Below are 16,553 nucleotides of genomic sequence, written 5' to 3'. Positions count from 1 at the left end.
GACGAGTTGCACAAAGCTATGCAGATGATTAGGGAAATCATAAATTACTTTAGATAAAGATTGTTTTAATGATTCTAATTTATTATAGTTTATATTTATTCCTATTACTTATGAGTTTGATATAAATATCTTAGGATATTGGCATATGGCATTTGTAGATATAACTTTAAATTTAAAACTGTGTAGCTGTGATTTTATGGCATAAAGTGAAAGAAGGATGTTGAGAAAAAGGCCGCATTGGATTAGGACAAAGATAAAACATCACTTCAGAATGTTTGGAGAAGATTTCCATTAAAATATTGTTGAATGCTTTTTGGAGATGATTCAGCAGATTTGATTTTAGATGGATAAAAGTGAGATCCGTATTCTTATGGGAAATCCATAAATAGTGATAAGTTCCTTTAGGTATGGAAAGAAGACAATTATTATAGGCCATTGTAATATGTTAGCAAAGAAATGCTGCTAATAATTATTCTCATGTTTATTTTGCTAAGCCAAATATGATGAACTGTTTTTCTGTTTTGTAAATTAGTTTGAAAATGAAAAAGTAAGTTTGAAATTAGAGGAAGGAATTCAAGAAAATAAAGATTTAATAAAAGAGTAAGTACTAACTTAATGAATTTATTCTTTCACCATAAATTTATTGAGCACTTTCTGTGTGTTTTATAATATTAACTTATGAACAGAATTCTACCTGGATACTGTGGAAAAAGAATACCCATTCTACATTCTTGCATTTGGTAAATTATGGTCACTGTTGCCACCCCCTTTTCCCCTTCTGTCCCTGGTTTCTGATTCAGTGCAGTGGGGCTCAAGAATTTGCATTTCTAAAAAGGTATGTTGATGTTGCTGGTCCAAGGATCATACCTTAGGTACTATTGCTCAGTGCTAGGAAATCGTCACAGGCTTTGGAAACAAAAGAAAGCCGCTCTTGATTTCAGTGATTTGTTAACTTTTTGATTTACTAGATTATTGAAAAAATGTTAAAGGATATGACATATGTCATGTTCTAACTTTTGTTTTCCACTAAACTAATAAATAGGTTTAAATATGTAGTTGGAAATTTGATCTAACTGCTATATGTGTTGGCAGCTTCAAAAAGAAAGCCAAAGGTCTTATTATTCACATAAGGAATGCATAGTGAGAAAGTTACCTTATTTTATGTTTTGAAGATTAGAACCTTTCTAGGATAATTAGTAAATGAAAAGCCCAATCCTGTCGTCTTATTATTTTTCTTTAGGCAAATCTGCAGCTGTTCACTGAAAGGTTATTGATAGATACTTGGGTAGAAACTTTTTAAGGAGCTATCATTTTTACTTTTAAAGGGAGGCATTTTACTACATCACCTTTACTAAGAGAGTTAATCCACTTTTCGTTGACACTTTAATTTCTAAGCAGTATGTGATATATACCAAATATAATATTTTAAAAATTTCTTAAAAAGTTTACAAATTGTAACAGTATGTTTTATAACTTCTATATGTGATTTTGACTCTGAGATCAGATTATACTTAGGCAGTCTCTTTTCCTTTGTTTCAGGAATAATGCTACAAGGCATTTATGCAACTTACTCAAAGAAACCTGTGCCAGATCTGCAGAAAAGACAAAGAAATGTAAATATATTTCTTGTTTTATGTAATTTTATCTATTTTTATTATTTAAATGATAAGGGTAGAGTTGGGGGAGAAATTGTGTTTTTGCTTTTTGGAACCAGTTTTGATTTGGATAAGTTATATGTGCCTCAGACCTTAATAATAGTAGTAACTAGATTCCCAGTTCTTTGAGCTTTTTGAAAGCTCATACCTTTTGAAAGACAATATATTTCAAAAGGTATATACTTGGCATTTATAGTTAATCCTTGTTTCATTTAACCTTCCTTTCTGTCTGGAACAACCAGGAACTTTAGTCAAGAATAAGATATAGCCATGTTCATAATAGAAAATACCAGGGGAGCGTTATGCTGAAGGCATAGTGTTTAGGAATAGTGGTGCAATGTTTATTTCCAATCTAAATAGAATTTCTTCCTAAAGACCATAAGTTCTTTTAAAACATTCTAATAAGGTTGTGATATGATACGTATATGAAAGCAAGTTTTTATTTTGTATATTTTTGATTTTTTAATTGTGAAGTAGGAATTTTTCTTATTTTGTTAAGAGAATTTAATAATCTGACTATGAAAAATAATAATCTATCTTTGCCATTGATTTGATACTAATTCTACTTTGTTGCTGACAAGAATCCATTAGGAAATTATGTCTACCTGCTTTTTCAGGATATTATTTTTCTTAGCTAAAAAAAGTTAATTCATATATCATAGAGTTTACGGCTTAAGAGCTTGGATTTAGACAGCTGTGCTTAAATTCAAACTCAGTCAGTTTCTACCTGTTTGACCTTGAATAAGTTATGTAATTCCTCTGACCCTCTGTTTATTAGTTAATAAAATGCCTCTTAGTGTTGTTTTGAGAATTAAACTCGTTAATAAATATAAAATGCTTAGAACAGTGCAGAGTGCTCAATAAATGTTAGCCATTATTGTTATTTCCAGCATGCGTTATTGCCGAATTCTTTATTCTCAGTCCCTGCTTGTAAGTCCTTTGCTTCGCTTTTGAACCTGTACCATATATGCCTTCCAGAATATGTTGTATTACTACCAGCTCCTCCACTACATTCTGTTTATTCAACTTTTGAGATTAGCTTTCCTGTTTAGATACAGAAATTGGTGAAAGTAGAGGGATGGGAGTACAGGATAAAATATTGGTTGTATCACAAAAAAGTACAGTGGGCTAGAGAGATAAGGCTACTTGTTCTATCTTCACTTTAGGTATTAGCTCTTTAAGCCAGAAATCAGATGGTGGGATTGGTTTGAAGAACCATTTATGCATTTTTTTTTGATGATCTCCTAAATTAGCTAAGGTTAAGGTATGTCTTGATGTGATATGTAGTTTTTCTAAAAATCTTTATTATGGTCAATTCCAGCCAGATTCTTGACTTAAACTGTAAGCTGATCCTTTTTTTTTTTTTTTTTGTTATTGTGATTTCATATTATTTATTCACTCATTCAGCTTTTTTTTTTTTTTATTTTTAGTGCCTACATCTATTCTAGATGCTGGGGAAAACCAGCAATGAACAAAGTCTCTGCTCTTATGGAGTATATATTCTAGTTGGGGGAGACAGACCAGAAACAAAATATGTATTAAAAAAAAAAGATTAGGAGAGAATATTTTGGGGTAGAATGGTTGGGGAGGTTTTCTCTGATTAAGTGACATTTGGGTAGAGACCTGAATAAGGCAAGGGAATCAGCCATGTAGCTATTTTGGGAAAAATATTTCAGGCAGAAGAAACAGCAAGTGCAAAGTCCTTGAGGTGAGAGCCTGTTGATGGTCTTTTCAAGACACAGCAATGAGGCAACTGTGGCTTTACCTTACGTATTTTTCACCTTCTCTGTTTTTTTCTGTATTTTTCATCTTTTTGTCTCACTGAGCTGCATTCAGGATAATTTCTTCTATCTTCTCTTCCACTTCATTAATTATTTATCTGTCTCTCATCTGCTTTTAAATGCATCAGTTGAGTTCTTAATTCCTGTTACTGTATTTTATTTTTCTTTAATTATTAATTCTGTCCTATAGGTTTGCTATGAGTCAGAACTGATTTGATGGCACCTAACAACCACCACCACCACAAATTATTAGCTGGTTCTTTTTAAAATATGTAGTGTCACATTTAGAGTTTCAAGTTCCTTGTTGAAATTTTTAAGCTCAGCTTTTTATCTCCATGAACATAGTAAACAGAGTTGTATTATAGTCTGTTTGATTACGCCAATACCTTGAATCTCTCAAGATCTTTTTCTGTCATCTGTTGTATAGATTCTAGTTCTTTTTGCTTATCTCATTGTGTGCCTTATTCTCTTTGATTGCTTGCTACATAATAATCTGAGACTTAGAACAGTGCTACATTTTCCTAGTTCTTTGATTGATGAACATTTTGGAATATATCGATGACAGTTTGATTATTATGTTTTGAGATTCTGGGTCCTGTCAAAATCCTCTTCAGAGATAGAGCAAGAGACAAGAACAAACATTGCCTTTCATGTGTACCTTATGAGTCTTACATGAAATGTACAAGGGAAAAATACATTGTTAGTAAAACTCTAGTCATTGTAAACGCTAAAATTATAAATATATACTACAAAGTTTGAATGAATTCATGGGTAGTGGTTCTGTAAACAGAAATTAGGGCTGTTTAAACAACACCAAGCTTTTGATCCTGATATCATGAAGTACAACCATGCCTTACTATCAAACTGCTTTTGTTGCTACTTAAAAAAAATGCAGTACTGAGTTGGATATGCCAATGCCCTTCAATAATATAAAATTTTTAATATTTTCTGAGATATTTTGAGTATTATCTTGTTAGCATCATAATTGTTTTAAATGTTAATTTTGAAACTTTTTGTATTAATAGATGAATATGAACGGGAAGAAACTAGGCAAGTTTATGTGGATCTAAATAATAACATTGAGGTAAGTGGTAGTGAAAATTTGAATATTTTAAACAGAGCATTTCTAAGCAAAGTAGAGTAATAGTTATAAAGATATGGGGAGCTCTTCTTGCTGAAAGGATTATTATTTATTTTTGATATATGATTACATCACTAATAAAATTCCCAAGATTCTATACTATGAGTATGTTAATGTTTTATTATTTAGTACCTTTTTTGATTTACATGCTAGTGACATCATTTAATTTATCAACTCTCTCTGTGTCAGAGACTAGCACATAACCATTGTTGTGACTCATAACCATTAATTTGAAAAACACATAAAGAATTATTACTCTGTCTGGCTCCTGCTTACCTTTCTTATCTCATCTGCTATCCGTTTCCTTGCCTTTGATCATCTGGGAAACCATAATAGACATTCCTACTATGTTCTTAAGTAAATTATTTAATTATTCAAAGTTATATGGTTTGCCTTATTTGAAGATATACAGTTTTAAAGGTAAAGAGCACATTATACAAATTTATTAATATTTTCAAAATTTGAAGAAATTTATTTAAAAAGCCTATATATGAGTTTTAAAAGTTAAACTTTATATTCCAGAAAATGATAATAGCTTTTGAGGAACTTCGTGTACAAGCTGAAAATTCCAGACTGGAAATGCATTTTAAGTGTAGGGATCCTATTTCATTTTTATATTATCTTCTACTGTTTTATATTTTTATTAGTCTCTCAATGTTTTTATCCCTTCAGCCTGATACCCTCAACTATTTTATATTTGATGTAGTTTTATAAATAAACTCCTTAAAATCTTGTGGAATGTGGCAGGGAATAGATACATGTTAAAAATACTTTTTTAGCTTAAAGCTACATTTTTTCTAAAATCAAACCTATTATGGTTTGCATTTAATTTTTTTCTAAGCGTGGCTTATTCATATTTTTACATTTCTTGGTAGTTAAAGTATGCATGTTAAAACAATACATGTATTTAAAATCTATTGTTATTTCAGATTAGAGTATTGCGAATAGTTTTTATAAAGTGTGCTTTTTTGAAAATTGTAGACTTCTTAAGTTATTATGGTTTTGATATTACTGAAATTCACAATTTTAGTAAACAAATTTATCAGCAAGAAAACAGTAGTGGTTTTAGCTGGTTAGACACCTTTGGGGTTTAATATAATAATGAGATAAAGACATGAAATATAATCTCAGAAACTTTAAATTTTGTTTGTAATGAAAAGGTTATACCAATATGTTAAGATGTTAAAGTATATTTGTTTTATTTTTAAAGTAAAGGAAGATTATGAAAAAATCCAGCACCTTGAAGGAGAATATAGAAAGGAAATAAACGACAAGGAAAAGCAGGTTAAAAAAACCGAACTGTTCTTTGTGTTCTCTGTATTTGTATTTGCTAATTCATAAAATATTTAAAATTTGAAAAGAAATTTCAAGTTATTTCCTGATTGCATGATAAATTTTTATAAACTAGTTACACATATCCAAATATTTAGCCTTTTGCTTAGCAGAGTTAATGTTTTCGTTTACTCAAATATGCAGTCAGTGAATACTAGTGCTTTTTTTTTTTTTTTAAATCAATGACTCTTCTACAGTGTTTTTATGAGTGGGTAATAGAACATTGCTGCAAAAGTGTTTTGTGAGAAATTATGTTTGGACAAAAATCTCAATATGTGAAGATGATCATTGACCACTCAGCCCATATTTGCAGTTAATTTTCAAATACACTATCCATGACATCAGTGAGGAGAACTAAAGCATTCTTTTACTTCTATTTTAATGTCATATCTTGCTAGACTTAAAAATGGTGAGTCTGTGTCTTTTGACATTCACGAGAGTGTTGATTTTAGAATACCTTTATGTCAGCCTTACCAGTTGCAAGTCTTCTGCTTCCCAAATGGAAAACAGTGCACAGAAAGGAATCCTTTTCTATTTTTCCCTGTTTTTGCAGATTTTTTTCTTCTTGACTTACAGAGAGAATACTCAGAGTTTTTTTTTTTTTTTTTAAGTTCTGGTTAAATGATAGAATTCAAATTTATGCATTATGTTTAGATATTTTGAAAGTTGTTAACAATTTTCTGTATTGTGAAATTCTGTGAACTGAATTTTAAAATCAGATTTCAGAAAGAAGGAGGTCTTTTTTTAAAAGTTAAAATTGTGCTTCTTATAAAGAACACAAAATAATAGTGAAGTGTATTAAAAAGCTCTTAGGAGTTTAGGATGTATGGGTAGAGTTTACAGACTCTTGGGCTTCCTTGGTAAAATGATGGCATGGGCAGCTGGTATTTTTGCTGGGGAGTCCTAAATGTCATTATTTTTAAGACTTTATTTCTGTGATTCTCCAAATTCTTGCTTGTGTATATAAGCTTGGCTGGTGGCATTTTGGAGCTGGGTCAGGCAGGTTAGAAAAGACAGGCTGAGTCTCATCATATACTGACTTGTAAAAAAAAAAAATTTTTTTTTGTGGTTGAGAATATATACAGCAGAGCGTACAGGTATTCAACAATTTCTGCGTGTACAGTTCAGTGACATTGATTTCATCTTTCAAGATGTGCAGCCATTCTTTTTTTTTTAATTGTACTTTAGGTGAAGTTTTACAGAATAAATAGTTTCTCATTAAACAGTACACATATTGTTTTATGACTTTGGTTGACAACCCCATGACCTGTCAACACTCTCCCTTTTCAACTTTGGGCTCCCTGTTACCAGCTTTTGGGTCCCCTCCTTCCTTCTAGTCCTTGCCCAGGGCTCGTGTGCCCCTTTAGTCTCATTTTGTTTGTGGGCCTGACCAATCTTTGGCTGAAGGGTGAACCTCAGGAGTGACTTCATTACTGAGCTGAAAGAGTGTCTGGGGGCCATACTCTCAGGATTTCTCTAGTCTCTGTCAGGCCAGCAAGTCTGGTCTTTCTTTTGGAGTTGGAATTTTGTTCTACATTTTTTTCCAGCTCTGTCTGGGACCCTCTATTGTGATCCCTGTCAGAGCAGTCAGTGGTGGTAGCCAGGCACCATCTAGTTGTACTGGACTCAGTCTGGTGGAGGCCGTGGTAGATGTGGTCCATTAGTTTTTGGAGTAATCTTTCCCTTGTGTCTTTAGTTTTCCTCATGCTTCCTTGCTCCCAAAGGGGTGAGACCAGTGGAGTATTCTAGATGGCTTTTAAGACCCCAGACGCAACTCACCAAAGTAGAATGTAGAACATTTTCTTTATAAACTATGTTATGCCAACTGAGCAATATATTCCCCAAGACCATGGTGCCTACAGCCCTCAGCCCAGCAATTGAGTCCTTCAGGAAGTTTAGATATATCTGTGGAGCTTCCATGGCTTTGTCTTGGTCAAGTTGTGCTGGCTTCCCCAGTATTATGTACTGTTTTACCCTTCACTAAAGTTACCACTAATCTATTGTCTAGTTAGTGTTTTTCCATCCACACCACTCCCCTCCCTCATAACCATCAAAGATTGTTTCTTTTTGTGTGTAAACCTTTTCATGAGTTTTTACAGTGTGCTCTCCTGTAATATTTGTCCTTTTGTGATTGACTTATTTCACTCAGCGTAATACCCTCCAGATACATCCATGTTATGAGATGCTTCACAGATTCATCATTGTTCTTTAACATTGCGTAATACTCCATTGTGTGTATATACTATGGTTTGTTTATCCATTCTTCTGTTGATGGGCATCTAGGTTGTTTCCATCTTTTTGCTATTGTGAACAATGCTGCAGTGAACGTGGGTGTGCATATGTCTATTCGTGTGAGGACTCTTATTTCTCTAGGATGTATTCCTGGGAGTGGGATTGCTGGATCATATGGTATTTCTATTTCTGGCTTTCTAAGGAAGCACCATATCATTTTCCAAAATGGTTGTATCATTTTGCATTTCCACCAGCAGTGCATGAGTTCTGATCTCCCCGTAGCCTCTCCAACATTTGTTATTTCCTGTTTTTTTGATTCTTGCCACTAATGCAGGGGTGAGATGGTATCTCATTGTGGTTTTGATTTGCGTTTCTCTAACGGCTAGAGATTGATAGCATTTCCTCATACGTCTGTTGGCTGCTTGAATGTCCTTGGTAAAGTATCTGTTTGTTTCCTTTGCCCATTTTCCAGTTGGATTATTTGTCTTTTTGTTGTAGAGATGTTGGATTTTCTTGTAGATTTTAGGGATTAGACCTTTGTCTGATTTGTAATAGCCAAACATTTTTTTCCCAATCTGTATGCTCTTTTTACTCTTTTGGTGAAGTCTTTTTTTGAGCATATGTTTTTAATTTTTAGAAGATCCCAGTTACCTAGCCTATCATCTGGAGTTTGTTTGTTGTTGGTTGTGGTTTGTATCCTGCTAATGCTGTGTATTAGGGCCTCTACCATGGATCCTATTTTTTCTTCTATGAACTTCATAGTTTTTGGCTTTATATTTAGGACTTTGATCCATTTTGAATTAGTTTTTTGATATGGTGTGTGTGTAACCATTCTTAACCTCTTACTCTGAATTGAGTCTCCCCTATTAACATAAGCTCACTCCCCCCTAAGATTCTTATCTAATTTTTTAAAAATAATTTTTATTGTACTTTAAGTGAAAGTTTACAAATCAAATCAGTCTCTGATACAAAAATTTATATACACCTTGCTATGTACTCCTAGTTGCTCTCTTATCTAATCTTTTGAGCTGCTTTTATCAGTTTGGTCCCATATAGATAGATCTTAAAGGGCACAATGCTCAAGGCAGACATTCGTAACTAATTAAGCTAAACTGTTGATTGGTTTTAAGAAAGACTTCAGGGCATATTCTGACTTTTCAATGATATTTTTTACTCCTACATTTCCCTGTGCCTGGAATACCCATGTTTAGAGATTTTCTTTTTCAATTTGACTATTCCTATATCTTTTGCAAAGGCAGAGTACATTTGCTAACTACATTGACTGTCAGGAAGTAGAGTTCAGGGTAGGAGGGTAGAGTGGACCTGGGGAGTCCTTACTACTCATTTTACAGATTTCCGAAAGGCCTCCTGTTTCATACCACTCTTTCACAGTACCTATTACTTGTAATGCTTGAAACATTCTGGGTTCTTTGGGGATGGTGGAAGGGTTGACTGCAAATGGGTGTGAAGAAACTTTTTGAGTGATGGGCGTGTTTTAAAACTGGATTGTGGGGTAAAACTGTACACTTAAAATTTATGCATTTTATGCTTTGTGTATTATACCTCAGAAAACCCGTTTGGAAAAAAACCTGAACTGATACTTCTCTCAAAGGCTTCTCCATCTCTATTAATGGCAATGCTACGTTTACAGTTTCTTAGGCCAAGGAGCTTTGTTTCATTCTTTCCATGTTTCATTTTGGATAGTTTTTATTTCTATGACTTCAAGTTCACAAGTATTTTTTTCTGCAGGGTCTAATCTGTTAATTCCATCGAGTATATTTTTCATCTCAGTTATTACATTTTACATCTCTAGAAGTTTGATTTGAGTATTACATTTTTCATGTCTTTCCTTGACATGCTTATGCTTTCCTCTACCTTCTTGAATGTATGGACTATATTTATAATGGCTATTTTTAATTTCCTTGTCTATTAATTCTATCGTGTATTTCTGATTCTGTTTTTTTTTTTTTTCCCTCCTTGTCATGGGTTTTCCTGCTTATTTGCATGCCTGGTAAATTTTGACTAAATGCTAGATATTGTAATATGCCTTGTTGGGTGTTGAATTTTTTAAATATTCCTGTGAACATTCTTGCGCTTTGTTCTGGGACCCAGTTAAACTACTTGGAAACAGTTGATCCACTCAAGGGTTGATTTTAAGCTTTTTTAGGTGGGACCAGAGCAGCATTTTGTCTAGGATTAAATTGCTTCCACTGTTGAGTTTTAGTGTACTTCAGTTGAGAGTTGAGTACTCTACCCGACGTTATGAAGTTTCTCCACTCTGGCTGTTTTCTAGCCCTATGTTAATTCCAAGAATTGTTCTGCCTACTTCTTTCTGGTGATTTCTTTTTCTGCACAGTCAATAAAACACAGGTAAACATCCTTCTGGTATTGTCTGCTTTCAGCCAGGATCCATCTGACATTAGCAGTGGTATCCCTTGTTCCATGTCCTCTTCTGAATCTGGCTTGAATTTCTGGCAGTTACCTTTCGACGTGCTGCTGTAACAGCTTTTGAATGACATTAATGCGTGTGACATTAATGATATTGTTCTATAATTTCGACATTCTGTTGGGTCACCTTTCTTTGGAATGGGCATAAATATGGATCTCTTCCAGTTGGTTGGCCAGGTAGCTGCCTTCCAAATTTCTTGGCATAGATGAGTGAACACCTCCAGTGTTACATCCATTTTTTGAATCATCTGTATTGGTATTCCGTCAGTTCCTGGAGCCCTGTTTTTTTTTTTTTTTTTCCAGTGCCTTTAGTGCACCTTGGACTTATTCCTTCAGTACTGTTGGTTCTTGATCATATGCTACCTCTTGAAATGGTTGAACGTCGGCCATTTCTTTCTGGTACACTGACCGTGTATTCTTTCCATCTGCTTTTAATGCCTCCTACATCATTCAATACTTTGCCTATAGAATCCTTCAGAATTGCAACTCAAGAGTTGAATTTTCCTTCAGTTGTTTCAGCTTGAGAAATGCTGAGTGTGTTCTTCCCTTTTGGCTTTCTAATTCCAGGTCTTTGTACATTTCATTATAATATTTTGCCTTCTCGAGCTGCTCTGTGAAATCTGTTCAGCTCTTTTCCTTCATCGTTTTTTCCATTCACGTTAGCTACTCTAGGTTCAAGAGCAAGTTTCAGAGGCCTTTTCTTTCTTTCCTGTCTTTTTATGATCTTTTGTTTTCTTCATGGAGCCCTGGTAATGCCGTGGTTTAACCATTTGGCTGCTAACCAAAAGATCGGCAATTCAAATCCACCACCTGCTCCTTGGAAACCCAATGGGGCCGTTCTACTCTGTCTTATAGGATCAGTATGAGTTGGAATCCACTTGATGGCAACAGGTTTATTTTGTTTTGCTTTCTTCACGTATGATGTCTTTGATACCTTCTCACAACTCACCTGGTCTTCAGTCATGAGTGTTCAGCGTGTCAAATCTATTCTTGAGATGATCCCCACATTCAAGTGGGACATACTCAGGTTGTGTTTTGACTCTCGTGGACTTGCTTTAATTTTCTTCAGCTTCAGTTTGAACTTGCATGTGAGCAATTGATGGTTTGTTCTGTAGTCGACGCCACACCTTGTTCTGACTTATGATATTGAGCTTTTCCATCATTTCCACAGATGTAGTCAGTTTGATTCCTGTGTTTTCCAGGTGAGGTCCACTTGTTAAGTTGCCATTTATGTTGTTGAAAGAAGGTATTCAAAATGAAGAAGTCATCGGTCTTGCAGAATTCTGTCATGCAATCTCCAGCATTGTTTCTATCATCAAGGCCATATTTTTGAAGTACCAATCCTTCAGGCCTATAAAACAAACAATAACACATATGAGGAACATGCTTCTTAAATCAATCAAGTATAGAGATCAAATGGGTAACACCTGCCCAAAATCAAAGACTAAAAGGCAGGAAGGCACAGGAAAACTAGACAAATGGAAACAGGGAACCAGGGGTGGAAAGGGAAAGGGGGAGAGTGCTAACACATTGTGGAGATTGCATCCAGTGTCAGGAAACAATTTGTGTATAAATTTCTGAATCAGAAACTAATTTGCTCTGTAAATTTTCATCTAAAGCATAATAATAATAATAATAATAATAATAATAATAATAATAATAAATTGCTGCTAAAAAGCTATTGAGAAGCCTTCTCTACAATATATTTTAGCACCTTACTGAATTAAATGAAAAAAAAAAAAGATAACCTGAACTGTATAGCTAATGACATTTTAACAATTTACTTGTTAATTTTTTATATTTAAATTTTTTTCTCTTAAGTGTGTTATTTAACTCATGTTTCCTTGACAAATATAATATTTTAACTTACTTTGTTTATTATCTTTAAAGGATTATGACTTTAAAAAATAGAAATATGATTACCATTTATACGAACTGGTGTCTGCATCAGTGTAACTAAAAATTTGACACTTAAATGTTTACGTTAGTGAAGTTGCTATATTTAATTTTTGATTATTTAAATATTTCATTTTAGGTTTCGCTACTGTTGATCCAAAGCAATGAGAAAGAAGATAAAATGAAAGATTTAACATTTCTGCTACAGGAATCCAGAGATAAAGTTAATCAATTAGAAGAAAAGATAAGTAAGAACTTATGTAAGAAAGTATAGCAAGGTATCCTATAGATTCCTCTTGTTACATTCTAAATTTTTGCTTTCAGTACAAGTTTGTTGTAAACTTTCTAGTGTTTTAATTCTCAGCCTGGGTTGGACCAGTTGGAGGAGAGCGTAATAAAGTCACCTGGGGAGCTTTTTCAGTGTACACATGCTCCTCTTTTCTCTTCTTCATACCCCATGTTATCCACGATTTCAACAAAGTGCTCCGTGAAACAGAGATCTTTGTATTTTTTTTTCACTGATGAATTCCAAGTGCATAAAACAGTACTGAGCGCATATTAGGCAGTCGGTAAATACTTTATTAATCGACGGTATGGGAGCATATGGATGGGGTCATTAATTTTTCCTCAAGCAAGACATTTGGAAAGGCATTAAGGAAGAACTGTTTGTTGAAGTAGACCTTAGATGATTAAAAGTTCGCTACACGATGAGTTGGAGGAGACACAGTGTAGGCAGAAGAAATGGCTTGTACAAGGCATGGAGGTATGAGAGTTATGGTATATTTGGTAAACTGAATAGTGTAGCTATATTTGAATTCAGGCAGATGAGACTTTTTAGGAATATTTGGGCCAAATTATGAAGGACCTTGAATGCCATGTTATATTTAGACTTTATCTTATTATTGAATAGTTTTCAAATTTGTTCAGGGCACTTAGAAGACATAATGGTTTGTAAAACATCATGCACCTTCCAGAACATCATAGGGATCTTAAAGCATTTATTTCTTTTCTTAAAAACATCGCTTCTCTTCACATAGCAAATAATTATCTGGTTCCTTATAACCTGTGCCCACTCATTTCATGTCACTGTCAAACTATACCCTATACTCCAGATATATTGAAACTGTTTAACTTCCCATACATTTTATGTTTTTCCTATTTCACCACCATGATTTTGTCTATTTCCTCTACCCAAATGAGCCTTCTGCATCTACTCCAAACCTGTGGCTAAATTCTAGTGAACTCTTCTTCATTTGTACGACTGGCTCAAGGATTATCCCTTTTGTCTTCTGTGAGTGTTCTGGCAACAGAGAGTATGTCTCATTAAGTATATTAAGTATATAGTGTCCAGCTTATTGCTTTGCACATAATAGGAGTTCGATAGCTATCTGGATGAATGGATGCATATTCAATAATCATCATAAACTGGAAACAATTTTCTGGTAGTAAATAATTATAATTGATGTGGTTCTGTAGACTCATAACAATTGGAATGTGTTCATTTAAATTACTTTTCATTGCTTCCCATATGTATGTGTGTATTTTTTGTTTCAGTTTGTGTATTTTCTGTTGACCTCATCATCTAATCCTGCCATCTGCTGTTAATTCCGTCTAGTCAGTTCTTAATTTTAGATAGTATATGTTTTACTTTTAAAATTTCCACTTGATTATTTTTTTTTCAGTGTCTTAGTTGTCTAGTGCAGCTATAACAGAAATACCACAAGTGGATGGCTTTAACAAAGAGAAATTTATTCTCTCACAGTCTAGTAGGCTACAAGTTCAAATTCAGGGCATCAGCTCCAGGGGAGGTCGTTCTGTCTTTGTCAGCTCTGGAGGAAGGTCCTTGTCATCAGTCTTCCCCTGAGTGAGAAGCTTCTTAGCACAGGGTCTCTGGGTCCAAAGGAGGTGCTTTGCTCCTGGTGCTGCTTTCTTGATGCTATGAGGTCTTCCTCTCTCTGTTCTGTTTCCCTTTCCTCATATCTCTTTTAAAATAAAAGGTAGTACAAGCCACACCCTTTACATTGAATCAGGAATGTGACCTGAGCAAGGGTGTTACATCTGACCCTAATCCTCTTTAACATAATCTAATCTTACCTCATTAACCACAGGGAGAGATTAGGATTTATAACAACATGGGAAAATTAATATCCATCACAAAATGGAGGACAACCACACAACACTGGGACTCATGGCCTAACCAAGTCGACATGTAATTTTGGGGAACACAGTTCAAACCATGACGTTAAGATTCCAATTCTCTGGTTAAATTCCCCTCTTTTTAATACCGTATTTTTTACTTTTTAAAAAATATTAATCATAGGTCTTTTAAAGTTATTCTCTGTTTTCTTCAAATACCTGCCTCACCTATTGATCTGTTTCTATTGTTTGTTTTTCATCTTGCTTTTGGTCTTTTGTTCTTATCTTTTGGTTTGCGTAGTATTTTTTGGTTAAAAGTCAGAGACTTCAGATGATGTTATCATTTGTCTGCTAGGGAGAGATTGGAGGTGGGGTGGGCCTGATTACATTAAGACAATTAAACCCTGAGCTTACTGAAGGGAAACTGGACAAGCGTATGAGGTTTTTTAAGTCTCCAGTTTTGTTACTCCAGCTCCTCAACACCCCCAAAGCTATGCTGGTTTCTCTGTTTCCCAGCAGCAGCCGTCTGCCTGGGTCAAGCTAGCATCTTGGCTTCTTGCTTACGCCCAGAATTGGCATATGTCATCTGCACCTTGTCGGTTTACTTCTCAACAGTATTCTTTTTAGGATCTTAGCTCCGTTAAGTCTTTTTGGTTTGGATTCCTCACCCCCTTCCACCAGCTATTATAGTTGTTTTCAGCAAGAGAGTTGGTCTGCTACAGATTGCTTCATACTGCCTAGCACTATTAATTTAAATGAATCATGTTCAACTAATTTTTGTTTTTCTTTTTAATGTTTGCATGTTACTACCCAATTTAGTCACTTGTCAGTACTTAGTAGTAGCTAAAGGGTATCAGTCTTCAAAGATTTAAGAAAAATTTAAGGGAGGAAAATTCTCAATATTTAATTTATTTTCTACCTCGTATATAAAGAATTCTTTGAAATAGGTTTGTGTTTAGGAGTCTGGAGTTTTCCATGAGGACTCACATCAGTCATCCTTGATTAAAGCCTATTGGTTTCTTGCATTCTCATGTTAATTTGGACCTTTCTTTTTGTCTTCTCGTGTTTCCCTCCTTTCCAATCTTTTCTTTGGAAACTCTTACTTTATAAAATTTCTTCCTTCCTCAACCTGTTAATAAAAGTTTCCTTTATCTTTTGTCTTTAACCAAAACTTGAGATCTCTACTTCATATGATGGAGGCTGCACATTCTTGCACATCTACAATGGAGTAGGAAGGGAGTTGGAAGTCTCTGTTGCCACTTTGAAATCATTGTTCACTCAGCCTTCATTGATTCCCTCTCTATTCTATGCCAGTACAAAGCTAGTTGCTGGGATGTAATTATTTATCATTGCATTCCTGCTTTCCAGAAGGGAGTTGCTGTCTATAGTATATCAAGAAGTTTTATACGATAATGAATGGATGTTGACTTTTATCAAATACCTGTTTTTGGCATATATTGAGATTGTCGTAAGATTTTCTACTTTATTAGTGATTATTTTCTCATGTTAAACCATTAACTTTTTAATGTTAAACAACTTTGCATCCCTCAGTATAAATCTAGCTTTGATTTTATTTTTATATATTGTTTGAGTCAGTTTTACGTGTTGCTTGACCAAGTTTTTGTTTACGACTTTTGCGCCTATATTCAGTGACATCAGTTATGTTCATCATGTTGTTCCACCATCACCCTTATCCATTCCAAATTATACCATCGTCCTTTACAGAAACTCAGTGTTTTTATGAGGTTTAAAAATGAATGCATACATTTAAAGCATGTAGACTAATAAAAAAGTCTAAATAGAAAATATTAACTATTAAGTAGTATCAAAAAATCTCTTCATTATTTAGTGCCTTAAATTAAGAAATGTAACATTTTAGAAAAACTAAAAAATCAAGATAGGCAAAAATGAAAATTAAATCATGGATAATTT

The 16,553-nt window shown here is 34.1% G+C and overlaps 1 protein-coding gene across 1 annotated transcript in view; it reads left to right on the top strand.

Annotated features, from left to right (window-relative positions):
- The window catches only part of SYCP1 (synaptonemal complex protein 1), a 180,756-nt gene that overhangs the window by 4,649 nt on the left and 159,554 nt on the right, over positions 1-16,553 (top strand). The window contains exons 7-12 of the mRNA XM_049880007.1: positions 533-600; positions 1,540-1,613; positions 4,462-4,520; positions 5,100-5,169; positions 5,788-5,861; positions 12,625-12,733. Of these exons, the coding sequence (XP_049735964.1) occupies positions 533-600; positions 1,540-1,613; positions 4,462-4,520; positions 5,100-5,169; positions 5,788-5,861; positions 12,625-12,733 (454 nt within the window). The remainder of the gene's footprint in view (positions 1-532; positions 601-1,539; positions 1,614-4,461; positions 4,521-5,099; positions 5,170-5,787; positions 5,862-12,624; positions 12,734-16,553) is intronic.

The sequence above is a fragment of the Elephas maximus genome, chromosome 3, assembly GCF_024166365.1.
Source record: "Elephas maximus indicus isolate mEleMax1 chromosome 3, mEleMax1 primary haplotype, whole genome shotgun sequence".
Taxonomy (NCBI): domain Eukaryota; kingdom Metazoa; phylum Chordata; class Mammalia; order Proboscidea; family Elephantidae; genus Elephas; species Elephas maximus.
Note: the sequence above shows the minus strand (reverse complement) of the source record. Positions and strands in the feature narration are given on the sequence as shown.